The following is a 27,272-nucleotide window of genomic DNA, read 5'->3' as shown; positions in this document are numbered from 1 at the left end:
TATTGTATTATTGATAGATAATGTTGTTGAATTATTGATAATGTTGGTGCATATGCCTTTGTCCTTTCCTCGTGATCAATTCGTTTATAATAAAGTCACGAGTCTAAACGGATGAGTCAATTGCTCTTAGGGTCTGTTCTCTTATGTTGAAATTCAGTTCAGTTTCGTTCAGTTCAGTTCAGTTCAGTTCAGCTCCTAATTTCCTTCTCTTATAAAATATTCACTTCAGTTCAGTTCAGCTCCTAATTTCCTTCTCTTATAAAATATTCAATTCAGTTCAGTTCAGTTCAGCCGAGTTCAGTCAATGAGAACATACCCTTAGGTTCATCTCCTATATTACATGTGAAGTAGAGTTAATTTATAAAAAAAATTTACGTTAATTAAAAATTTTACAGTTTTTTGTTCTTCTACCTACCCCACTACCTTTTCCTCAAAAAAAAAAAAAACCCACTATCTTCCTATTTCATTATTTTCTCCAATTTCTCTATCATACTACTGTATTACATATATTTAAAATTTTTAAAAAAAATTAGTCATGTTAGTGTAATCGAATGATCTGATTTTGTATTGAAGTAATTAGTTATGGTCTTTGAATAAGAGTTTTGAGTAAATAGATTAAAATGAGCAATTGAATGGGTTGCATTTGTTTATCATCCATGAACAAGCTTTTATGTGAATAGTAGCTATGTAATTTTAAAGTGTATCATTCATCTTCAAGGCTACTAAATGTAGTTTTGTATAAGTAAAGACAACAATTTTGAGTCTTTGTCATGACTTGAAGATTTTAAAACCGAAGCAAAAAACAATTTTGCTATTGCAACAATAAAGTTATTCTATCGATGAAAAATATAAAACAAGTAGTAGAATTGTTGTGTTATTAAAAATAAACAAGAACTTACCTGAGAAAAAATTCTTAGATACTACAAAGCTAATCCGAGATGCCAAAAACATAATTGAATGCAGCGTTGATAAAAATCGATTCAAACTTAAGTAAGATCTACTTGAAATCAAGTAATTAAGATCGACTCGAAATCGTTTTTCATCAATGCTGCACTCAATGATGTTTTCACAAATCGGTTGATAGATCATAGATGAGTGCCTAAGCTAATTTAGTCATTTGGTACTTGAATTGACTACTTCATGTTGATGAGCATTGAGCAATATATATGAAGCGCATAAAGTAGTTTTTAAGTCTTTTATGTAGTACGAGTACTAGTTGCTTTATGTTCATTTGTCAAGTACAAGCACTTACACTCTAATTTGTACTGCTAATTGCTAATGCATGTTACACCCAATAGTCAAGTACTACGTTGAGGAGTTGTTAACGGTTGGTACTGCAAATTTGCAACATTGTACTACAGTACTACACATCCATAAGCAACCACTCTAACTGACCTCCTACCTCCAGCTCTTTTGGTAAAGTTTCGCAATAAAATATGAAGTACTACATAGATTATTTTCTTCAATAGTTTTTGGAAAATGGCATATACTTTCGGACTTTGTCACGAAATAATTTTCCGTAGTTTCATTAGAGTGTAGAGTAGAGTATATATACAACCTAACAAATAGATTAGGGCTCATGAGATAGGCCCGATAACTATACACTATACACAATAATAGGCCCTAACACCCCCCCTCAAGTTGGAGCATGCAAATCACAAATGCCCAACTTGCCAAGTAAATACATGAATTGACTTTTACTCAAAGCCTTAGTGAATATATCCGCTAATTGGTCCGTTGTCTTCACATAAGACGGACTAATGATACCATCCTGAATCGCATCACGAAGATAATAACAATCCACCTCAATGTGCTTGGTACGCTCATGAAAAACCGGATTCTTCGCAATATACAAAGCAGATTGATTATCACAAAACAAACTCATAGCACGGGGATGCGAGACACCCAAACTCAGAAGAAGGGCCTTTAACCATTTCAACTCATCGGTAGTTTTAGACATTGAGCGGAATTCGGCCTCTGAAGAAGACTTGGCCACAGTGTCCTGTTTCTTAGTCTTCCAAGATATAGGAAAAGCACCAAGAAACACCAACCAGCCAGAGATAGAACGGCGCGACAAGGGACAACCTTCCCAATCTGAATCACACCAACCTGTAATATGTAAATCACAATCTGAACTCAAAAGGATTCCCTGACCCGGACATCCCTTCAAGTACCGCACTGTACGAAGAACCGCTTCCCAATGGTCCTGTCGCGGGTGTTGCATAAATTGAGACAAAATATGCACCGCGTATGCCAAATCCGGTCTAGTAAAAGACAAATAAATCAGACAACCCACAAGCCGTCGATACTGCTCTGGATCAGAAAAGAAAGAGGACTCTGATTTCGCCAGAGTATGATTCTGCTCAATAGGAGTACCTGCCGGTCGAGCACCTAGCAAACCAGACTCTGCAATAATGTCAAGTGTATATTTCCGTTGACATAAAAATATGCCTTCCGGACTACGAGCAACCTCAACACCAAGAAAATGCTTCAAAACACCCAAATCCTTCATATGAAAACAGTCACTCAAATATGTCTTGAATGTTGAAATCGCAGAAGAATCATTACCAGAAATTATCAAATCATCAACATACACCAGAACACTAAGTTGAATAGACCCAGATTGCAGAGTAAAAAGAGAATAGTCAGAGTACGATTGCACAAATCCGTACCTTTTCAGAGAGGCGGCCAATTTAGAATACCAACAGCGAGGTGCTTGGCGAAGACCATACAACGACTTCAGAAGACGACACACCATACCAGGCTGAGAGCCATGAAACCCAGGGGGAAGCTTCATATAAACTTCCTCATCAAGATCACCATGTAGAAATGCATTGTGGACATCCATCTGATGTAATTCCCAATTCTTTGCAGCAGCGACAGCCAGAAAAGCACGAACAGTGACCATTTTAGCAACGGGAGCAAAAGTCTCATTGTAATCAATACCCTCAACCCGATGATTACCAAAGATAACAAGACGAGCCTTCAATCTCTCGAGTGTGCCATCAGAATTAAGTTTGATCTTGTAAACCAATCGACACCCAAGAGCTTTCTTACCCGGAGGCAATTTTTCCATTACCCATGTGCCATTTTTTTTCTAATGCATCAATTTCTGTTTGCATAGCCGCTTTCCACCCCTCATCTTGCATTGCCTCCTTGAAATTACGAGGCTCAACCATCATATCAATAGCTGCAATAAATACACGGTGTCGCACAGAAAATTTATCACAATTCACAAAATGTGCTAAAGGATAGGGAGTACCTGAGGAGCTTGGAGTGGTCGATGAACTGGGAGAGATAGATGGACTCGGAACAGAAATAGTATGTGCAACATAATCCCGATGCCAACCCGGGGGATGTCTATGTCGTTGACCACGACCAAGATCAAGAGATGATTCAGAGGAGAGGCTCGGATCAGCAGCCTCCAAGGCAGAAGCAGTAGCAGAGGGCACAGAAGGTGCAGTAGTGTGAGGAGCATGGGGGGTAGTACAAGTAGTGGCAGCGGCATCACAAGCAGTGGCAGGGCTGCTCGTTGCTTGTGGTGAACCGGGGTCAATAGAGGATTCACCAACCTCCAAAATATTTTCCAAATCATCCAAAAAATCATGATCAACTACCACATTTTCTGGTGATACACCCTCGGTTCCCACATTAGCATTAAGTGAGTCACTAGTAGGCACAAATGGGAATTCATTCTCATAGAACTTGACATCACGCGAGACAAAAATTTCACCAGTTTCAAAATCATATAACTTCCAACCCTTCTTGCCATGAGGATAACCCACAAACACACATTTCCTACTCCTAGGAGCAAATTTGTCACCCTTAGCTTTTTGATTATGAGCGAAGCAAAGACACCCAAATACACGTAATGTATCAAAGTCAGGTTGTTTGCCAAAAAGCATTTCATATGGAGTTTTCTTATCAAGTAAAAGAGAAGGAGTGCGATTAATCACAAAGACCGCCCCAAGAATACACTCTCCCCACAAATCAATTGACAAATTGCCTTGAAACATCAATGCTCTACCGACATTTAATATATGTTGGTGTTTACGCTCAACCCGACCATTTTGTTGAGGAGTACCGACACAAGAGGTTTGAAAGAGAATGCCATGTTCATCAAAATAAGGAAGCATGTGTTTGAATTCAGTTCCATTATCACTTCGTACACACTTAACAGTAACATCAAATTGATTTTTAACCATAGCAAAGAAAGAGCAAAAAGAAGAATAAACTTCAGTTTTATCATTCAGCAAATAAACCCAAACACCTCTTGAAAAATCATCCACTATAGTAAAAAAATAATGAGCACCACAAGTAGAAGCCGTCTTATACGGTCCCCACAAATCACAATGTATCATTTCAAGAATACGGCTAGCACGACTATCACTATCAGGAAAACTAGCTCGGGTTTGTTTAGCGAGAGGGCAAATTTCACATGCTTTATGTAAACACTTAGTACCAGAACTACCTTGAATAGCAGGAAGTAGTTTGACAATTTTCTCCGACGGATGCCCCATACGACGATGCCACAACTCAAATGTAGTTATCTCCGGACCTGTGATTGCACATACTTTTGGGATACGCCGGAAATAGTATAGTCCATCTATCCGTTCACCGCCTCCAAGTAAGCTCCCCGAGGATTGATCCTGTATAGCACAAAGAGAGTTAGTGAATCGGACAAAACACTTAGAATCATCAATCAACTTAGACACCGAAATCAAATTGCAAGTCAATTGCGGAACAAATAGAACATGTTCAAGAGTAATGCCATCCGTCAAGACAACACGACCCTCCTTAGTAGCCATGGACTTAGCACCATCGGGAAGACCAACGGGACAAGTAATAATTGAGTGAGCATCTTGTAGAAAAGCCTCATTGCCAGTAACATGGTGAGATGCACCAGTGTCAATAATCCACGACAAAGAAAAATAATCATCATTAATAGAATATGTAGGAGGATCGAACACACCACCCAAAATTGGAGTAGTGTAGGAAGTAGAAAGCTTTGGCAAAGTAGAAGGAGAAGTAGTAGTATCAAACCGAGGAAGAACACCGCCAGAAGAACTAGTAGATTGCTGGGCAGTCCACTCCGCGGCTTGGCTGCGGCTGGGAGGGCTTTCCCGCGGCTGGGCCGCGGAGTACTCTGTTTGCTGGGTTGGTAGAACTTGCGAGAGGGCAGCAGCAGTCTCAGAACAAGAAGCGGCAGCAACGCACATCGGGGGTTCAATAGACGAAGAAGAAGATCGGCCTTTATGCCCATACTTTTCCAGCCACCAATTAGGCAGCCCGTGGACAAGGAAGCACCCACCGTTATCGTGACCCGATCGATTGCAGTGGGTACAAAATAACTCCGACTTTTGACGTCGCTTAGTCAGAAAAATTTCAGTGGGCAAAGTTTCATTCACCATTGTTAATCAAGTAGCAGTAGAGTTGAAGAACAATAGAACAATATAGTTCAAGTAGTAGGAGCGTGATATTGAATTAGAAGAAAGTTAATTGGGAAATATCCCAAATTAGAAGAAGTTGTACAGTAGTGCGCACACCCCTAATGACGATTGACGAAGCAACCAAAAAATAAATTAGAAGAAATTGAATTGGGGATTATCCCAAATTCGAACCAATAAATAAAAAAAATTGGTAAATTGATGGTATAAATTGATTGTAGGGATTAGAATGTAGGATGTAGAAATTGTTTTAGAGATTAGAATGATTTTGGCTCTGATACCATGTCACGAAATAATTTTCCGTAGTTTCATTAGAGTGTAGAGTAGAGTATATATACAACCTAGCAAATAGATTAGGGCTCATGAGATAGGCCCGATAACTATACACTATACACAATAATAGGCCCTAACAGACTTGTTCTCTTCAACTTATTTCAGATACTTATTACTTATTTCTTAATAAATTCAGATCAGATCAGAAAGATTCAGATCAGAGCTTTTGATTATCATTTACTTATTGCTAAATATCGTTAATTGTATATTAATTTTTTTTATAAAAATTACATATTTAAAAAGTTCATAATGAGAAAAATCTAACAAGATCCATTTTGATAATGTTTCTTTATAGATAAGTATTAAAATGCGATCAAAGTTTAGTCAAATTGTTAAATCAGATCAGAACAGACCAGATCAGATAAATTCAGATCAGACCTTAAAAAATTCAGACCATATCTACTTGTTTCAGATGAAGAGAACAAGTCCTTCATCAAGTTAAAGTAGACACCAACTAAAGTTAAACTGAGTACCAGTATGTATTGAGAGAAGACATGTTTAACTTCTGTGGTTAATTTACTTTTTGTCAATTTTTTTAAAAACACCTAGCTTAACTTAATATAGAGTAAAGAGTTATAATTATTTTATGTTCAGAAAAAAACCCTTCTAGACCGGTAACAACCGATGGTACCATTATCCAGTTAAAGGGACATAAAACCTCAAAAAAATAAAAATAAAATAGAACTAGGAAGCCTTATATTGAGCAGCATCTACAAAATAACATACTTAGGGCCTGTTCACTTCAGCTCAGTTCAGTTCAGTTCTAATCAGTTTAGTCCAATTCATCTCAACTCAGCTCATCTCATAATTTCCTTTTCTCATAAAATATTCATAACATTTCTGTTAAGTTCAGTTCAGCTCCAATCAATTCAGTAAATGTGAACAGGCCCTTAACATTACGTGCAACAAGCTGTCCAAGCTTATGAGTATGACTCTTAAAATTTGGAGTTAGCTCTTCTTAATCACGTTCCGGTTCCAAAAGGTGACATGTAAAAGTTTCGAGCGCGGTGGCATTATCCAGAATGTGAAGTACCAAAATTACATATGTTCAAATCCAATGAATCCAACATATTCAAGCACCCTTAGACTTGGAAATGCCTTGTTGCCCTTGTATTCTATCTGCTGCTGAGTTGCTCCACCTATGTATACTCTTGATAAAGATACCTCCTACTCCAACTCTTGAACGGCAAGGGTTCTAATCCTTGTAATACCATAGCCAGGTGGCGGATCCAGGATTTTCGAACTGGTGAATCACTATCAATAACTGATCACTTGTTTCAATCCAAAAATTATATATATGTATAAATAAAAAATATATTTCACCAAAATGATTTCAATCCAAAAATAGGACATAAAAATCCATACTACAATAGTACTTAAAAATTCAATCTTACAAGTCGAAAGTACGTACTCCAAATAAATAACATGTTACAAACAAATAGTACTATAAAATTATTACATTAAATTAACTTTATTGTACAAGAATTATTAACAAATTATACGCAGTACACAAAAAATAAAATAAAAAAAATAAAAGTGAGATAACTTAAGAGACCTGTTATTAAATATAACAGGTCTCTTTAATGAAAAAAAAAGCAGCGCACCAAATATAATATTCATATACAATGTCAGCAGAAAAGAGACCTGTTATCTAAATAACCCGTCTCTTTGTTATTTAAAAAAAACTGACAGCGTTAGGCAGCAGTAGCATCAAAGAGACCGCCTATTTGTAATAGGAGGTCTCTTTGATATTTTTTTTTTAAAAAAAAAAATCAATTTTTTTTTGCTGGTGAGTCACGTGACTCACCATGCACCTACATAGTTCCGCCCCTGTCCATAGCCTCCTCTTTCACTCTTGAAATCGACATTTGCATAACCCGTATGTTTGAAATAGCTAAGATTCAAAGCATCTATTTCAGTTTCATCTATGTCAGCTTGAAAGATGCGACCTTCAGGCTACGAATACCACACGATTGCCTCACAAAGAGCATGAAACAAATGCAAATGCCTCTAAAAAAAAGAAATTCTAGAAACTCTCAAGTAACTTGGAACATGAAACAAATGCAAATGCCTGAGAGATTTGAGGCCAATTTATGGTTTTATGATATCGAATCCTAGAGAGTACACTCCCATGGCACGATAAGATGTTATATCCAACTCGTTTTGACAATGCAAAAATAACCCATCTATCGATATGATATGCAACACTTGCAGAATAGGCAAATTGAACTCTCAATTTGTTAATATAGTCACCACTATGCACCCTTGTTATATGATTAACCCAATCAAAATACCATATTACCAAATTTTACCTTCTGTGTTGATGAAAAGATGGAGATATCATTGGCAGTGGAAGCTGTCCCTATAATCTTCCTAACCATGTTTGAAAATACCTGTAATTGAATCATGTGAATTAGGTTTGGGTTAATTCATGATTTATTCGAGTGTCCAACGAAAAATAATACGTAATAAAAATTAAACCTTACTTTAGCTCGAAGGTTTAATTGTATAGCTTATTAGCTTGCCAATATTATTGAATAAATCAACTAAGTATTTATATAAAAGATTACTTACATATTCTCACACTCTCAGTAGTTATTAGTAAAATAATCTTAACCCCTTAATTACAACTTTCAATAATGTAAGACTAAAAAATATCCTATAGACTAATCACTAAGGTTATGTTCAGTTTAGCTTAATTTCAGTTCAATTCAGCTCCAATCAGTTCAGTTTACTTCAGCTCTTAATTTCCTTCTCTCATAAAATATTCAGTTTAGTTCAGTTCAGCTCCAACCAGTTCAGTGCAACTCCAATTAGTTTAGTTCCGTTCAGTTCAGTTCAGTTCAGCTCCTAAATTCCTTCTCTCATAAAATATTCAGTTTAGCTTAGTTCAGCCTCCAACCAGTTCGGTTCAATTCAGTTCAGCTCAGTTCAGTAAATATAAACATGCCCTAAATCATATCTTAACATATTCAATGCTCCCACATCAGAAGTTGAGGAGAACGTTTTGGACCTAACCCAAGTCTTTCAACTTTGCTTATTATTAACGTTGTATAAGTCTCGCAAATAATACCGCTTTGTTGCAACTAAAAAAAACGAAAGTGCTTCATATTAAACATGTAATTGGCTAGTTCTCCAAAGTCCACATCCATAATACATCACCTCTACATATTAAACATCTCTAGATAATTCAATTGTTATTCTCCTTAATAGTAGAGCTGTCAAAAGCTGACCCGACCCGAAATACCGACCCTAACCCTAACCCGTCTGAACCCGAAAAAAATGGTGACCCGAACCCGACCTAACCCGATCTGAAACCAACCCTAGACCCAAGTTGACCCGAGTATTTGAGACCCGAACCCGACCATGACCCGAACTAGAGAGGACCCGACCCGAATGTGACCCGTAAATTATTGACCTGAACCGAACCCGACTCGAACCCGAGAATGACCCAAACCCGATTTAACCCGTCAAAACCCGAATTCAACCCGACCTGTTACTAACCCGACCCGAGGTCAACCCAACCCGTTCCTAACCCAACCTGTTACAATCCCGACCCGAAATCAACCCGACTTGTTATTGACCCGACCCAAATTCAACCTGACTTCTTATTGACCTGACCCGAATTTAAACTCGACCTATTACTAACCCGAATTTTAGGATTTAGGAGTTTTTAGGATAAAAAGAGTACTCCGTATTGACTATTGAGTTTCAGGCTTTTTTTCAATTTATTAACATGGATTCCAATTGTAAAACAAAAGTGACCTTTCTCATCTTACTTGACTTATCTCTTACATAATCCTCGTCAAAGGAAAACTGAACTGGACAACAGCCACAAAAAAAAAAAAACAAAAAAAAAAAATGATTGAATCTTAGTATATTAAGGAAGGTTGCACTTTAATGGCGAGATTGTTGAAATTTTCCACCATGAAATCTCTATTGTAATTGATTTTATTTTTTCTAATTATCTTCAACTTCCTATATGAGCAATGATCTATACGAGGACATGAGGTGATAGAGTATTAGAGTAGAGTTGTGACTCTCTGAGCTGTCAATGTTTTTTAAACGTATTTGAGGCAATATGAGGTGAGTGAGGTGAATCGGTGATAGTGATTTTGTCTAATTAAATCAGCCAAATGTATATATTTTTTTTTCTAAATTTATCTTATAAATAAACTTTTTTTTTGAATAGCAAAAACATTTCATTAATTAAAAGTCATATGACATCTAAAATAGAGATTCGACGTTAACAAATACATAAGATTATAACCCGTAAATAAACTTCCATATAACTACTTATATTTTTTTTTTCAAATTTTAGAATTCACTTGTTTATTTTAATATTTTTAAAAATGTTTTAAATTATGCAATTTGATTTGGAGCTTTAAAAAAAAAAATTAAAAATTTTTATTGACTTGAACCGAACCCGACTCGAACCCGAGAATGACCCGACTTGAAAATGACCCGACTTGATTATAACCCGCAAATTATTGACTTGAACCGAATCCGACTCGAACTCGATAATGACCCAACCTGATTATAACCCGTAATAATTGACTTGAACCGAACCCGACTCGAACCCGAACATGACCCTAACTCGTTTAAACCCGTAAAAACCCGAATGTAAACCGACCTGTTTTTCACCCATCCCGAATATAACCCGACCTTTTATTGACCCGACCTAAACCCGACCCAAACCCGATAAGATGTATGACCCGACGTGACCCAACTCAAGCATGACCCAACCCGAACCCGACCCGCATAGGTCCCGACAATAACCCGTACTGACCCGACCCGAGATGACCCGACCTACACTAACCCGACTCAAACCCGACCCATTTACCCGAATTGACAGCTCTACTTAATAGAGTTGTCACAAGTCAATGGATTTAAAATTGAGTATGTTTGCTCCACTTTCCTTTTTAAGGTGTCCCCAAAAGATTGCCCCATACTATTTTGGCATATTTTTCCACTTGCACTCTCTCTATCTCTCTCCTCATTGATATTTGTGTCAACCCATGTGCACCATTTTTTGCCCAAAGCCTTAATAAAGTAGATTTATAATTTAGGGTAAATAATTGGGGACAAAGGGGGTATTAGTGTATTACCATATCAAACTTGAAGAGTACTCCAAACTTGAATTATGTAGGTTTTTTTTTTCCCCTTTTTATATAGTGTTACAAGGATACGGTGAGAATCAAATTCATGATCTCATAAGATCAGAAAAGAAGTTCTAATGACTTGATGATATCCTTCGATTTTCACTTTTTAGCTCATAGTTTTCTTTTGGTCCAATTAACCCTTTCCTAATTAGAAATAACACACCCCATCCATCCAAAGTCGGTTCGCAGTTGGCAGACTTGGCACCCTTTAAAAACCCAGAAAAGACCATCTCTTTCTCGATAACAATGGCGTCTTCAGAATCAATGGAAGACAAAGCATTTTCAGAGAGAGTGAAGAAAACATTTGGTTCCCTTTTCGCAACTCTAGAACCTTCTCCTAAATCTCTTTCAAACCCACTTTGGTCTCTCACTGATTCCCAGGTTGAGAAGAAAGAATGGCGTCGTGAAATCGACACTTCTAGAGATTCCAACCCTTGTTCTTCTTCCTTCGATGATTTTCTCTCTCATGCCCGTAAAAATTCCCGCAAAAATCTCCAGAATTATCGCAAGGAGCTTCAGGATGGTGATCTTCGAGATCTTGATGGTGATGGTGATGATGAAGAAGATGGTGGTGAGAAGGTTGATTTGAATGATTTGGATGTTAAAGCTTCTATTGGCATGGATTCTACTCTTGATAATGAGGTAATTTTACTTTCCAATTTTTGATTTGGTAAAAAAGTTGTATTGATGATTTTTTAGGGTTTATATTTGATTGAATTGAATTGGGGAGTGTGTGGTTTTGATTGTTTTTAGTGAATGATTGTTTTATTTTAAATTACAATGTTGGTTCTGCACTGTTGAATTTTAATTTTGTTTTTGGGTATTTAATTTGGAATGTTGAATTTAGGGTTTATATTTGATTTACTGAATTGGGGAAAGTGGTAGTTTGCTTGGTAATTTGAAAAAGTTTAGTTCTTATTTGGCAATGTTTTGTATTGGAAGTATGATGAGTTGTTTGGAATACAGTTAGTGTATCAATTGAGTTGTTTGGAATATACAGTTAGTGTATCAATTAAGTTTTGTTGGGTTTAGTACGGAGCTCGGAGGACATGGATTAACACTTAACGGTTCCGAAGGCGAAGGAGAAGGGTAAGAACGCTTTTTTTTTTTTGGGGGGGGGGGTTTCCTGTCAATGTAGAATATGTTATTAGGTCCTTTTGCTGAGTGTTTAGGAGTGTGATTATGCGTAAAATGGTGTTAGTCCTCGTATTGTTTCTGGTTAGGCAGTAGGAATTTGCACCGATCACTTGCCCCTACTTCAATTGAAGTTTGAGGTAGTTAGGAACTATCCTGTAATTGCAGCCTTTTTTAGTTCCCTCAAGCTGTTGATAGTTGGAATTTGCACCTATCATTTGCCCCTACTTTAATTGAAGTTTGAGTCAGTTCGGAACTATCCTATAATTGCAGCCTTTTTTAGTTCCTTCAAGCTGTTGATAGTTGGAATTTGCATCGATCATTTGCCCCTACTTCAATTGAAGTTTAGGCAGTTAGGAACTATCCTATAATTGCAACCTTTTTTAGTTCCCTCAAGCTGTTGATAGTTGGAATTTGCACCGATCATTTGCCCCTACTTCGATTGGAATTTGAGGCGGTAAGTAAACAATAATTGCAGGCTGTTTCATTTGCCTCGTGCTATCAATTCATTTCTTAGCTCAGTGGTGGTAGGAAATTATAGAGTTTAATTCTGTTGATAGTAGTTAATCTTCTAGGGGGTTTTTATATTGTTGTTTGCTTGATTCTATTTTCGGCTGCTTTTCAGAAGAGATTGTTGAATTATGGCTCTTACAAGATCATTGCTGGACAATTTCATAAATAACATATTTTGAATTTATGCTAGTCTAATCACTTATGGGTTTTTGATCTTGCAGGATGAAGAAGATACTTTTGACAAAGTTGCCTTAGGAAGGGAGAATGCTGGTGATCGGTTGTATATGAGGGATGTTACTGGTGGTCATGATTCCCATTTCAGCGCTTTGGATGACCTCCCTGGTGCAGTTGGGATTCTTGGGACCAAGGGGAAGGATCCTCGTGCTAATCGCCAGGCTGCAAGGATTAGACTGAAAGAAGATGATGCAGAAGCTGCTGCACAGGGAGAACATAAACCGGAGCAGTCTCCTTCAACTGCTGAAAGAGATTCTTCTGTCTCAACTGCAGGTCTTGACAAACTGAAGCCTATATTAAAAAGGAAGGAGCGTGAATCAACTTCAAAGCCGTCGAAACGTGTCAGGTTTGACCCTCTTTGTATAAGCAATGATGAGAGAGCTAGTGAAATTCCAAGTAATAAGACTGAAACTATGGTCCAAGTTAATGGGGCAGAGTTGAATCAGAATGTTTCTCGAGTTCCAGATCATGTTCAAAATCCTTCCAAATACACATGCTATACTCTTGATTCCACTGAGGAAATGGGCAATAAGTCAAATACGGGTGCATACTTGGAGTTTGTTGAGATGATGAAGGCAAAGAATTCTGTGTCAGGATCTGACTCGGATGTTCCTACTGATCTCCCCAAATCAGTGACCTTTGTTCCTAAGAAAAAGTCTGATACTTCGAAAGGTGTTCATAATGATGCGAGTCAAGTGAAAGGAAGTGATGCAAAGTGCACCCCATTGCAATCAACCTTTCTTGATATGGCAGCTGAGGACCAGGAGACTGAAGCTGGTGACATGGACATTGATGAACCTGAAACAAGTGCAGAGTCCGACAAAGGCATCGTGTTTAGGAAGCAGGGTCGTCAGTATCGAAAGCCCCAGGCAGATGAGCCTGCGTAGATGGGGTGTGGCTTGTAGTTGCCAGTTGAACTATTATTTTGCACGACTGCTCCTTTTGGCGAAGATTGGCTCATGTGTGAAAAGTTATGTTTAAAAAATATGAAAAGCCGCGCTGTGGATGGATTTTGTTACTTGCATAGTCTCAATATATTAACTTGTACTTATAAGTTCAGTTTCCCTTTGGTGAAATGTTGGATTGAGGCTTATGCTTGCTAGTATTTGTGTTGCTTTCATGAGGACAGGGAGCAGTGTCCTGTTTTATGCTGTAATTGTTATTTGCAATGCTCAAAGCGTGTTTAGTTGCTTTGACGGGGCAATGTTATGCCTTACTTTCCCACCCTAACTGGTGCCACTGCCGCCTCCCCTGCAGTAGAAGGCTAATCTATGTGGATGCTGTATTCTGAAAGTTTGTTTTATTAATATTGATACAATGACAGTATAGTCGTAATGTGGTTTATCGTTAACTTTTTACAATATTCTTTATGGATCCTTATTTTTTTTCCCAACATATTTGTGTTGCATTACCCAAATTATTTACGTTTCCTAAATATTTATATGGCTCTTAACATACAGTATTGAAGATTCTGACTTCTGTAGTGTAGGAAGTCCTGTATCATCTGGTTGAGCTGAATTCTTTTGCTATGGTCCCAGGCCAGGTCAGTCAAGAAAGATGCCCGATATTTTCTCATGCCTAACATCAAGATATCCCCTGTTTTGCTCTGTCATTGTGAAGAAATTGTAGCGCTGATTCCATATCAGGTAAGCAAAGTTCCAGCATCTCGCAAATTTTGGTCTGATTTTCTATCTTCATTGATGTATAATGTTCAATGGATTCAAATCATACGATTATATATTTGCTCCCTTTTCCTAGCATGGACGCATGGTAAAATAAAAGCTTCGGAGATTATAAGACTCCACAAGAACCTCTTTTTTTTTTTGTTTTGTTTTGTTTTTTTTTTTTTTTTTTTTTCGATTCTGGTTGGGCTGACATCTTTGGCTTAGGTTCCGAGCCATGGTAGAACGAACCATCTCATTCTCATGCCTAACGAGTAATTTCTAAAGGCCCCCCTTTTGCTCTGCATATCTTGTTCACAAAGCCACATCCGACTCTTGAGTTTTTACCAGAGAGCTGATATTATATATTTACTGCATCTGATCTGAAATGTTTTACTCTGTACTGAGGTATAGTGCAGCAAAGCTAACCCATATAATGCCCTTTTTACTCTTTATTGCAGACTTTGATCTGAATTTCTGAGTTGACGTATGTTTTCCAGTACCTTATGGTATTATCATTTTCAAAGCTAAGTTATCTAATGAAATGAACAATGTATAGCTAGAAAAGTGTCATTCAAGGTAGGAAAAATGACAGCATCGCAACAAAATTTACATGCATCATTACATCTGCTTGATTAATGTACATTTTATAATCACCTAGTTAAATCCATCATATTCGCCGAAGAACAATTTTTCCCTTAGCATCATCCTGCGGTAAAACCTCATTCGGCGGAGCATGTCTCCAAATACGAGGCTTCTCTAAATTATGACCAATCTCAGCAAACTTATCAGCAGCTCGATTACCCTCTCTATAAATATGTGTCATAGTGCAGTTGTTTATCTTAGGTATGATTGTGTTTATACGACTGACATACCTTTGAGCTTTTGATGACTTTATAGTGCGTCTCTGAACAATCATGTTCACCAATGCCTCGGCGTTACCCTCAAGCCACACATTGGTCCACCCATTCTCTACTATAAGCTCAAGGCCTCTGAGGAGGGCTGCCAATTCTGCAATGGTGTTATCTGAACTTTCAATGGATTCCGCATAGCCAAGTACGAACTTAGCATTATGATCTCAGAAAACTCCTCCGATGCTTGCTTTGCCACACACGCCCTTAAAAGATCCATCAAAGTTCAACTTCGTGCACCCTACCTTAGGCTTCTCCCAAGAAACGGGTATAGACAACTTATGTTGGTTCCTGACTAGCAATAGTCCAACAGCTGATGGATATTGTGCATTTATCCTAAGACAACTAAACAATCTTGTGATGAATGTCAACATATTTTCAAATTATACATCAAATGGAAAGAGTTTTTATTATTTTGGTATATACGTGATTGTTAGATACATTTCATCTGTAAATGAACTATATATACTAACGAACTAACAATTCGAGGAAGGCCTTGTTTATCACCTTGGTACTCCTTCATGGCTCTTCTGCTTCATTCATTCACCCAAGCTTATTTAGTTTCCAAATTCCAACTGATGTTTACAACTTTCCAAAAACACAAAACTGAAATGTTTACCTAGTTCCAATAAACATTTGTGTACTTTTGTTCATTTCCTTGTTTCTAATCGTCACTACTACTACTTTACTAGTCTACTAATAAAGACATATAGACTATAAGGTCCAATAAACATTTGTGTGTGTGTGCGCGTTGTTTTTTTTTTTTTTTTTTTTTTTTTTTTTTTTGTGATTTTCACTTGTGTTTGAGCTCTAAGGCATTTTTATGATTAATTTTAAAATAAGAAATGTGTACAATAAACTGTGTGATTTATGTGTAACGGTGTTTTAAAATCAACTAGAGATGCCTATATTGAGATGGATGTATGTAAGCACCTTTATAGATAAAAAAAAATTAAATTAAGATACTACATTTCAAAAAAGTTAGGTTGGAATAAATTGAGGATATTGTAAAAATTGCATTGTTGGTTTGGGCATGTCAAACAAAGATCAAAATACAGATCCTTAAAGAAAGAAGAGGATTAGGATCAAGGAGAGCTTAGAAGAGATAGAAAAAGACCAATAAAGACTTAGATAGGAGTTAAGAAAGACATGAAGAAATAGAATTTAATTTGGAAGAGACAAAATGAAATGGAAGCTAAGGATGGAGAGAATCATGGTTGGCGATTAAACGTGATAAACCTTGGTTCATATATCCGACACCTTTCTTTTGGGATTTAGGCTTTAATTGATTAACTTATAAATTGCTTTATTTAAAATGATCACAAGTTAACTTGATATATACTACAAGGTGCTTGATTTATATTGATACTTAAAATTTACCATGCATGAAAAAAAAAAAAAAAACACTACCTTTTCTTGGTCATTTTACTCTATTGCAAACTTTGATCTGAATTTTCTCCAAATATAATGTAAGTTTTCATGTTTTGCACGCTATTTACATTTTTAAAGCTAAAGTTATCTAATGAAATGAACCATGTACAGCTAGAATATTGTCATTCAAAATAGGAAAAAAAAATGACGATGCATTGCAAAATTTACATTAATGCATCAATTGCTTAATTAATCAATTATGTACATGTTTTCGACACCTAGTTTAATCAATCAATCTTTATCTTCTCCGAAGAACAATTTTTCCCAGAGCATCTTCGTGCATAATGGGCAAAACCTCATCCGGTGGAGCATGTCTCCAAATACGAGGCTTCTCCAATTGATGACCAATCTTAGCAAACTTATCAGCTGCTCGATTACCCTCTCTATAAATATGTGTCACAGTACAATTGTTTATCTCAGGTATGATTGTGTTTATATGACTAACATACCTTTGAGCTTCCAACGACTTCATAGAGCGTCTCTTAACAATTATGTTAACCAATGCCTTGGCGTCTCCCTCAAGCCACACGTCGGTCCACCCATTCTCTAGTACAAGCTCAAGGCCTCTAAGGAGGGCTGCCAATTCTGCAATGGTACTATCGGAATTTTTAATGGATTGTGCATAGCCAAGTACGAACTTAGCATTATGGTCTCGGAAAACCCCTCCGATGCTTGCTTTACCACACTTGCCCTTAGAAGACCCATCAAAGTTTAATTTCGTACACCCTACCTTAGGCTTCTCCCATGCTACGGGTATAGCCAAATTATGTTTTTTCCTAACTAGCAATAATCCAACGGATGATGGATTTTGTGCAATTATTCGATGATAATTAAAGAATCTTGTTATGGATGTCAACATATTTATAAATTATACACAATGGATCACAACTTCCCTAAACTCGGGGTACGTAGTATATACAAGAGATACACAATTAGTCAAGTATCTACATGAAACAAAGAAGGATAAAAAAGAAGAGGAGAGGAATAAAAATACAATGTCTTAAATGGATCAATAAGATGCCCAAAAATAAGGATTATATCAATGGATTAAGAAATTTTTATACGCCAAATACTAAGTAATATAGAGGTTCCTTGGGTGAAACGCATTGAATTGTTAGAGTAGTATATGATGATCAAAGCAAAGAATATTCAAGGTTTCATGCACTATGTATACGGCAACATAATGCAAATTATTATTAATAGATAGATTATATTGTCTTAAGACAAATTCTTCATTATTTTATTAATTAATTACCTATTAATCTATTCAATGTACATTTTAACGCAACATATATATATATTGTAAGAACTAAGAACGAATTGAAGTTTGCGTGGATTTATGAGTTTACATAAAATTGCCATTTTTTTTACGCTTTATAACCATAAACATAAACAAGAGTGGATGATCTTTTTGTTTAATCAAAATCAAATTTGACATTTTTGTAGCCATATTAAACGTAGTAATTGATAAAGGCATACCATAAATTCCATACAAATAGAAATAAACAAAAAAATAGAAATAAAATAAAAACAAAATTCAAAGACATATTACAGTTACGCTCTAATAGAGCATATAACTATAACATATTCCTGTTTCCTCAAAAAAAAAAAAAAAAAAAAAAAAACTATAACATATTCCTGGGCCTCAAGTACGAGTTTCCAATTTTCACCCATTTAAGCTTTAGGTTGACTTAATCTTCAAACTCATACATATATTTAACCAAGTTTGTTCTCAATGGTTGTATTCAATTCCTTAATGAAGCTATCAATATTTTTCTCCGAAGATCCATTTATCATCATTGCATTTTGTAATTCATGCTTGATCTCTTTAATCCTATCACGGAGCTCATTCCCTAAAGATCCACCAATTAAATCCTTTACCTTTAGTAACACCTCTTCTCTTGTAACATACTTCTCTTCGCAAAGATTGCACCCGATTTTCCAATCATCCACCATTAGTTTACGATTTGTAAATTGATCCGTCAATAAAGGAAAACATAGTAAAGGAACTTCACACCATATACTCTCTAATGCCGAGTTCCAACCACAATGTGTTATAAACCCTCCTATAGCACGATGAGATAACACCGCTTTCTGACAAGTCCATGTCACGATCATCCCACGACCACGAACCTCATCCCTAAACCCAACCGGGAGCGGGTCCACATCATTAGAACTCACCATATCCGGTCTAATCACCCAAAGGAAGTTCACCCCACTAAGCTTGATTCCATTAGCTATCTCCTCAATATCCTCCTTACTAAGATGTGCATAGCTACCAAATGAAACATACAAAACTGACCCAAGAGGTTTAGAGTCTAACCAAAGGGTGCAATCTGACTCGGCCCATAAACTAGTGGCTACTGGGCTTTTGGTAAATCCAGGTGAAAATATAGGCCCAATTGTATAGAATGGAACATGGGCCTGAATGGCTGAAATTGTATGGGCCTCTAACTCTTGGATTGTATTACCAAGTATAAATTGGGCTCGTTTTGTGTCGTCTACTGATGATAAATTGTATTGAGGATGCATAGTTGTCAAGTCTTCTTCTTGAAGATATGATGTCAAATCTGACCGTTTTAGTGAACTTATTCCTGGTATGTAGTCAATGATATCATCTCGCAAACTTGATCCTAATAAAAAAAATAAAGCAAATATTAATTACTCGTGTTTATCTATTTAACCATTCACTATTTATGTGGTAAAACTTATAACACTTTGACAGTATGTTGTAATTACTAAAGTATTGGGAAAAAAAAAGTTGATGTTACAATTCTTTTTTTGTCCCCTATTGCAAAAAGAAGAGAGGGTAAAGATCCCTAACTACCCTAAGCACCCTCACTTGGAAAGGATTCGAACCCACAATTCCAGGATATAAGGTAAGAAACTTACTAAATGAACCAATATGTACTTCATTGATACCATATGTAATAATGCATTTTTGTATTTTGATTAGACTTGTTTTTATTATAATAATGATAAAAATCCAAGTGTTGAATTGATTTATTTTCAAGTGGGTTGTGATAAGGAAGGCTAAGTTTTTTTTTTTTTTTTTTTTTTTGCTTGCATTTATTGGGAGAGGGAATTATATAGCAGCCGCATTGGACATGTTAAACCATCATTAGAGGTGAGAAATCAGGTCATTTAATTTATTTAATGGAATTATGATTCATACAACTAAGAGACATTTAGTCTAGGTAAGGAAAGGGTCCATTAAAATATTGCTAATTAACTTATTATGAAAAACATATCAATTTAAGCTACAGTATATTGGAGTTTACATCATCTAGTTTTGGATTTTGTTACTGTATACTATGATATAAGTCAATTCCGGTTTGGATCATTTAGTTTCAAGTCGGTAGGTTTTGTACTAATCAAATCGTTAATTTTATAATTACAGTATTATTATTATTGACCCGAGATCCATAAGCGCTCAATCAACTTTAAATTAAACATAATGACCCTTATTTTAATATGGTAATCTTAATTAAAACTTATGTGACCATTAAAATTATTGCGAACATAAAGTATAATTTTATGTTGAACACAATAACCCTATTTATAACATAGTGACCTTTAATATTTTTATAAGCTTTATAATAAGACAATACCTTTATTTTAACATAGAGACCCTTTTTTATAATTTATTGATAAAACGACAATAATGTCTCTAATATTAGTGGTTCACAATAAATTAATGTGAATCGGGTCTATTTAAGAGGTTTAACCATTAAATCTAGAGGTGAGTAATAGATATAGATATTTAAAAAATAGAGCTAAGACAACAATAATTACCAGGTCCAATATGGCCATTTTGCTGAAGCAAGTGACGGTGAAAATAAATATCAAGCACCATAGCAGGCTCAGTCCAAAACGATACATGAATCATTCCAAACTTGCTAGCCAACTTCGACGCCCAAACAAAGTAACTATCAGCAACCAAGCAACAACCAACCGACGGCCGAGATCTCACGATCTTATCCACAGCCACTTCCAAATGAGCTCGGAAGGTGTAAGTATTTGCCCCAACCCACTCGTCATGATTCAATGACCTATCGAACTCTAAAGGTAACCCGTCCGAAACCGTTACATATTCGATGTCGAGGCCAGAAGTGTTCCTGGCCTCGACAAAGATATCGCCACCGCTTTGTTGTAAAGCGGTGGCGTTGGAAAGAGTGATTTGGTGGTGGATGTGGTTGGTGTTGATGAAAGAGATGGAGAAACCTTTGGAAGCTAGTTTGATGGCTAGCTCAACGAATGGGATTACATGGCCTTGTAGTGGAAGTGGTACTAGTATGGCATGAGGCTTATTTTTGTAGTTTGAGTTTGAGCTATTCATATTTTTAGGAACTGTTAAGATAATTGCAAACTTTTGAAGTGATTTATTATTCCTTTGGAGAGTAGTAAGAGGATGAATGATTGGGGGATATGTGCTAGCTTCTAAGGATGTTCAATCCCTTTGGTAGCTAGCTAAAAGCTTAGAAAAGTCGTCATTTGTTTAAGTCCATTTTAAATAAAGAATGAGTTTAATAATTTATTTTAACTTATCTTTGCTTTATTTTAATATATATATATATATATATATATATATATATATATATATATATATATATATATATATATATATATATATTTAACATAGTACTTTTATAGGCTGGGCGGCATCGATTTATACATACTCCATAATAGTTATTAGTTAATCGTTTTGGATTTAAAGAATGACAAAAAATAATAAGATTAACTAGAATTAGGGCCTGTTCAAATTTACTGAAATGAGTTGAACTGAACTAAACTGATTGGAGTTGAACTGAACTAATTGGAGCTGAATTGAACTGATTGGAGCTGAACTGAACTGATTGGAGCTGAATTGAATTAAACTGAGCTGAAATGAATATTTTATGAATGAAGGAAATTAAGAGCTGAACTGAACTAAACGGATTGGAGCTAAACTGAACTGTACTGAACTAAATTTAAGCTGAAGTGAACAAACCCTTAGGTCCTATTATTTTGGACTGAAATTTATTGAATTGAACTTAAACAATTCTAAATGTAATGACTTGAGTTTACCTATATTAAATTAAAAAGTTTTGCTGGGAAGTCCAAAATAACTAAACATTATTCTTGCTAAATAGACCATATAGGTCAAATAGTTGGAAATCAAACATTGTATTACAAGATTCCCAAACAAATTGGAAGACACCAAATGACAAACAAGTAATCTTGGTTGTAATCTTGTTTTCTTGCAATAACTTGTTATCTAAAAACAAAAAACTTTAACCGTACGTAGTACAATAATTATTCTAACCCTTTTTTTTTAAAAAAAAATGAAAGCAACCAAATTTGTTCTTAGTTAGCTCCACTTATTAATTTCTCAATGAATTTCTCAACACCTTTCTCGGAAGATCCATTTGTCGTTATTGCATTTTGAAGTACACGTTTGGTCTCCTTGATCTTAACATTGAGCTCATACCTCTTAGACCCACTTATTAAACCCTTTATTTTTCGTACCACCTCCTCCCTTTTTACGGGATTTTCATCATCACAAAGGTTGCAACCGATTTTCCATTCATCCACAATTAATTTACGGTTGGTAAATTGATCGGTCAATAATGGAAAACACAATAACGGAACTTCACACCATATACTCTCTAGTGTCGAGTTCCATCCACAATGTGTTAAGAATCCTCCTATTGCACGATGAGATAAGACCGCTATCTGACAAGTCCATGTCACGATCATCCCTCGATCACAAACCATATCTTTAAATCCGATAGGAAGTGGATCCGTATCATCGGAACTCACCATATCGGGTCGGATAACCCAAAGGAAGTTAACCCCACTTAGCCTAATTCCATGAGCTATCTCCTCTAGCTCCTCCCTAGTGAGATGTGCATAGCTACCAAATGAAACATATAAAACCGAGCCATTAGGTTTTGAGTCTAACCATTGGATGCAATCTGACTCGGCCCATAAATTAGTGGCCACTGGGCCTTTTGTGAACCCAGGTGCAAATAATGGGCCAATTGCAAAAAATGGAGTATGGGCCTCAATGGCTTTGATGCAATGGGCTTCGAGATCTTGGACCGTGTTACCAAGTATATAATCAGCCCGTTTAGTATCTTCTAGTGATGGCAAGATGCATTGATGTGGGATTGTTGTCAAGTCTTCTTCTTGAAGATATGATGTCAGATCTGATCTATTGATTGATCTTATCCCTGGTATGTAGTCGATTGGATCGTTTCGTGAACTTGTTCCTAATACAATAAAATAAAAAAGGGTTTGTGAATTATGAGATAAAGAAAAAAGATTGATGTGATGGAATAATTTTTGTCCCACATATATAAATGTTATTATAATATTAATTTGTTCGAGTACAAGTCATTTTAACAACGAAACATTTAGATTTAGAGTTGTTTAAATTAGGGGTATCAATTTGGTATATGGAGAATATCTCAAAGCCAAATCAAACCTAATTTGCAAAAGCTAGGATTTTTTTTTCCTCTCAAAAGTTCTACTTTGAGTTGTTTATTTTTTAGTTTAAAATGTGGAAGAAAAAATTAATCGGTTATGAGATCAAATCAAAATTGTTGAAGAACAGGGGACTAGGGGAGGTCGGGAGTTGGGACTTGAGATGTGTGTAGATATGTTATAAACTTTTACAGATAAGCATAAATTAATAAGATCTACCTTACCGAAAAAAAAAAATTGGATTTTATGAGTTGTAAGTCATATGATGAACATGTGATGTATTGATTTTTACTATTATTAAAATAGGAGAAATAAATCGGACTAGTTTGACCGATTTTATTTTGCATTACTTGCATCACTTTTAATGTCCTACGTGCTTATCAATGTACAACTTATACTAGTATGTTAAGTTGTTTTTGTTGTACCTTTTATATTTGTATTACAAAATACTAAAATGATGGTCAAATATATAATGCAAAAGTCAATATGATGTAAATAATCTAAATCACAAGAGTACGGAATGATAGTCATGTAGATTGACAAAGAATAAAGATAGAGGAGAGTAAAGTACCAGGACCAACATGGCCATTTATCTTGAGCAAGTGAAGATGAAAGTATAAATCAAGCACCATAGCAGACTCAGTCCAAAACGATACATGTAACAAATCAAACTTCTTAGCCAACTTTGATCCCCAAACCGAGTAACTATCAACGATCAAGCAACAAGTAGCCGGCCTCGAACTCATGATCTTCGCTACGGCTACCTCCAAGTGAGCTGGGAAGCAGTGGATTGTAGCCCCAACCCATTGATCATGGTTCAATGAACGGTCAAACTCTAATGGTAACCCGTCGGATACAGTCATGTAGTCGATGTCGAGGCCCGATGTGGTTCGGGCCTCGGTGAATAGGTCGTGACCATCACTAAGTGTGGTAGGGTTGGAGAGGGTTATTTGATGGTGAATGTTTTCGGTGTTTATGAAAGTTATTGATAGGCCTTTTGATGCTAGCTTCATTGCTAGATGTACGGTGGGGATTAGATGGCCTTGTAGGGGATGTGCTACTAGTATTGCATGAGGCTTTTTAGTTGAGTTGGAGTTGGAGTTCGAGTTTGAGTTTTCCATTTGTTTTACTAAAAACACTAAAAAGAATTGAGTTTGGAAGTGAAGGAAAAGGGAGGGGTCTTTGTTGGGAAATAATTGAAGATAAATGATTGGGATGGGGGACTTGTATATGGGAAGAAACCGAAGAATAATATGAATTAATTTTCAAATTAAATAGGAATTTTTTTTATGAAATAATCCGCTCTTTATTATACTATCTAACAGTTTTATATTTATTGTAATATATTAAATATATATTTTGAAAGTCGTGTAACAGAAAATCAGACAAACATGGGAGGTAATTTTTATCAATCTTAACAACTTATAAAAAGATATAGACTACTATAAGGACAAATGAAGCAAACACCATTAATTTTTTTTTTTTTTTTATTAATTTTTTTTTTTTTTTGAAAAAAATGGAGCTTGATTGTGGTCACCATAGTGGAGCCTCCGTCTCCCATGATTACTAAGGTGTAAAGTAAGGGGTACTAGTCAATTACTAATAGTAGAGTACACCGTAGTTGACTAGTACTCTTTAGTCATTAGTGGGAGGATCATTAGATGATCATATTTGTCGGATATATAAATTGAAATGTTACCAACATAAACTCAAATAATATTGGACCAAATAACCCAAATGAAGTTAACTATACTTAGCTAGTAAGCTTTGTTCTGATGTAAGTCACTAACAACTCCTCCTTCCCAATACGTACAATTGTCCTTGGCTACCAATCAAATTATTACCTTCGTTTCATATTAAATATAATATTTTATTAGCAATGATTATTTCATAAGGAAATTATAGTCATAATGAATTTGTTGAATTTGTCTCAATATATATACCTTCAATATATCAATTTTTTTATAGAATGATATTGAAAAATAATATTGATACAATAACAAGGGTAAAGCTTTAAATGGTACAATTACGTAGTAATAAAATTACTCCGTACATGAGGCCTTGTTTGACAAGTGGCTGTTGGCGGTTGGCTGGTTCACTTAGCTTGTTTGACCAGCTGGTATGTTTGACTGTTTATAATGCCTTTTGAAATTGGCCGTTAAAGCTGGCGTGCCAGCTGAAATAATTGTCAAACCTCCAAAAGTTTCAAAGAATAAAGGGACTGGAGTTCATGTATCAAATGAAGAGACATCAAAAAAGAAAGCGAGTGAGACTGATGTGTCAAATGTTGAAACAAGAGGTAGAAGTGCAAAAAGGCTTAAGGGAGAAAAAGAAAAGGCTGTAGAACAAAACCAAAAAAAGAAGAGATTATGTAGAGGTTGTGGTGAATTGAGTCATCATGATATTAGAAATTGTCCAAAAAAAGTGTAATGGTACTTTTATATACATATAAGATTTTGTTGAATTTTTATATTTAATAATATATTATTAATTTTGTACTAATCATAGTTTAATGCTTTGCAATATTGTTGAATTGAAAATAGAACATATTCAAATGAGTGACTAAATATTTGTTCATTTCTCAAATGAGCAATAATTCCTTGCTCAATAATCAAATGAGCAAATAATTATTTGCTCATTTGGTAAGTGAGCAAATTAGCTATTATATGAACTTGGAACAATTACACTCTTGTTTCATCTCCCAGTCCAAAATCAGCTCTCCTTGGGTCAAATGAGCAAACATATCTTTTCTCAATCATCAAATGAGCAAGTAATTCCTTGCTCACTTAGCAAATAATCAAAAAAGGTAAAAGCTCATTTCTTAAATGAGAAAAAATAGTTGCTCATTTGTGAAATGAGCAAACATTTCTTTATTCATTTATCAAATGAGCAAGAAATTCTTTGAACATTTCTCAAATGAGCAATAATTCCTTGCTCATTAATCAAAAGAGCAAATAGTTAACTACTCATTTTGTCAAATGAGCAAATAATTATTTGCTCATTTGGCAAGTGAGCAAATTAGCTATTATATGAACTTGGAACAATTGCACTCTTGTTTCATCTCCCAGTCCAAAATCAGCTCTCCTTGGGTCAAATGAGCAAACATATCTTTTCTTAATCATCAAATGAGCAAGTAATTCCTTGCTCACTTAGCAAATAATCAAAAAAGGTAAAAGCTCATTTCTTAAATGAGCAAAAATAGTTGCTCATTTGTGAAGTGAGCAAACATTTCTTTATTCATTTATCAAATGAGCAAGAAATTCTTTGAACATTTATCAAATGAGCAAGAATTCATTGATCTATCATTTAATGAGCAAACATCTGTTTGCTCATTTAACAAATGAACGAATATTTCAAATGAACACTGGTTGTATATAACAAGGTATGTGAAGTAAAAACAAATAAAAGATTGAATTTTAATTCAAATATAATCATCACTATAGTAAAAAAGGGTAGGCTTCTATTGAGAAAATCTGTTTATAAATCAGTTTTACATCATTCAAAGACTACTTAAAAGTAGATAAAATCTTAATTTACCCAATTCCCTAAACCAAAAAAGACAAATCATCACTACTAACTATTTAATTCCCTAACATTCAGCTTTCTTCAGTCTTTTGCTCTTTCTTCCTTGAACTTTTTCTTCTTCAGGCTCTTCTTTTTCAGCATTTTCTTCTTTGTCAGCAACAGAAACTTTACTTTGCTTTTTCTTCTTCTGAGCAATTTCTTTAACAGATTGAATAGTGTTCACTTCACTTGTAATTATTCCCAGGGTGTACTTTTCACGAAGTTTAGTCAAGATTATTAGCTGCAAAACAAATAACATAATCAAACCCTATACAATTAAGGAGATTTCAATAACATGAGCAAACATGTAAAAGTAACACCACAAGTTGCAGTTGTAACTTGTAAGGCAATGGCCTACGGTATTGCTAGATTAATGGACCATAGACCTCAAAATTAAAGTAAACATTTGATAGG

General features: G+C 35.5%; 3 protein-coding genes across 3 annotated transcripts; 1 reads left to right on the top strand and 2 right to left on the bottom strand.

The window, feature by feature from the left end:
- Window positions 1-10,864: 10,864 nt before the first annotated feature.
- LOC110693505 lies at window positions 10,865-14,218 on the top strand. The gene is made up of 2 exons (XM_021870621.1): window positions 10,865-11,584; window positions 12,811-14,218. Exons 1-2 carry the CDS (start codon window positions 11,189-11,191, stop codon window positions 13,708-13,710), a joined length of 1,296 nt encoding a protein of 431 aa, XP_021726313.1. The 5' UTR covers window positions 10,865-11,188; the 3' UTR covers window positions 13,711-14,218.
- Window positions 14,219-18,290: 4,072 nt separating this feature from the next.
- Window positions 18,291-21,335, bottom strand: LOC110693504 (UDP-glycosyltransferase 86A1-like). The gene is made up of 2 exons (XM_021870620.1): window positions 20,622-21,335; window positions 18,291-19,459 (listed from the first exon to the last, which is right to left on the bottom strand). The coding sequence occupies exons 1-2, from the start codon at window positions 21,163-21,165 to the stop codon at window positions 18,543-18,545; spliced, it is 1,461 nt and encodes a 486-aa protein (XP_021726312.1). The 5' UTR covers window positions 21,166-21,335; the 3' UTR covers window positions 18,291-18,542.
- Window positions 21,336-21,924: 589 nt separating this feature from the next.
- LOC110693503 (UDP-glycosyltransferase 86A2-like) lies at window positions 21,925-24,625 on the bottom strand. The gene is made up of 2 exons (XM_021870619.1): window positions 23,866-24,625; window positions 21,925-23,080 (listed from the first exon to the last, which is right to left on the bottom strand). The coding sequence occupies exons 1-2, from the start codon at window positions 24,413-24,415 to the stop codon at window positions 22,173-22,175; spliced, it is 1,458 nt and encodes a 485-aa protein (XP_021726311.1). The 5' UTR covers window positions 24,416-24,625; the 3' UTR covers window positions 21,925-22,172.
- Between the last annotated feature and the right edge of the window lie 2,647 nt (window positions 24,626-27,272).

The sequence above is a fragment of the Chenopodium quinoa genome, unplaced genomic scaffold (genome assembly GCF_001683475.1).
Source record: "Chenopodium quinoa cultivar QQ74 unplaced genomic scaffold, ASM168347v1, whole genome shotgun sequence".
Taxonomy (NCBI): Eukaryota; Viridiplantae; Streptophyta; class Magnoliopsida; order Caryophyllales; family Amaranthaceae; genus Chenopodium; species Chenopodium quinoa.
Note: the sequence above shows the minus strand (reverse complement) of the source record. Positions and strands in the feature narration are given on the sequence as shown.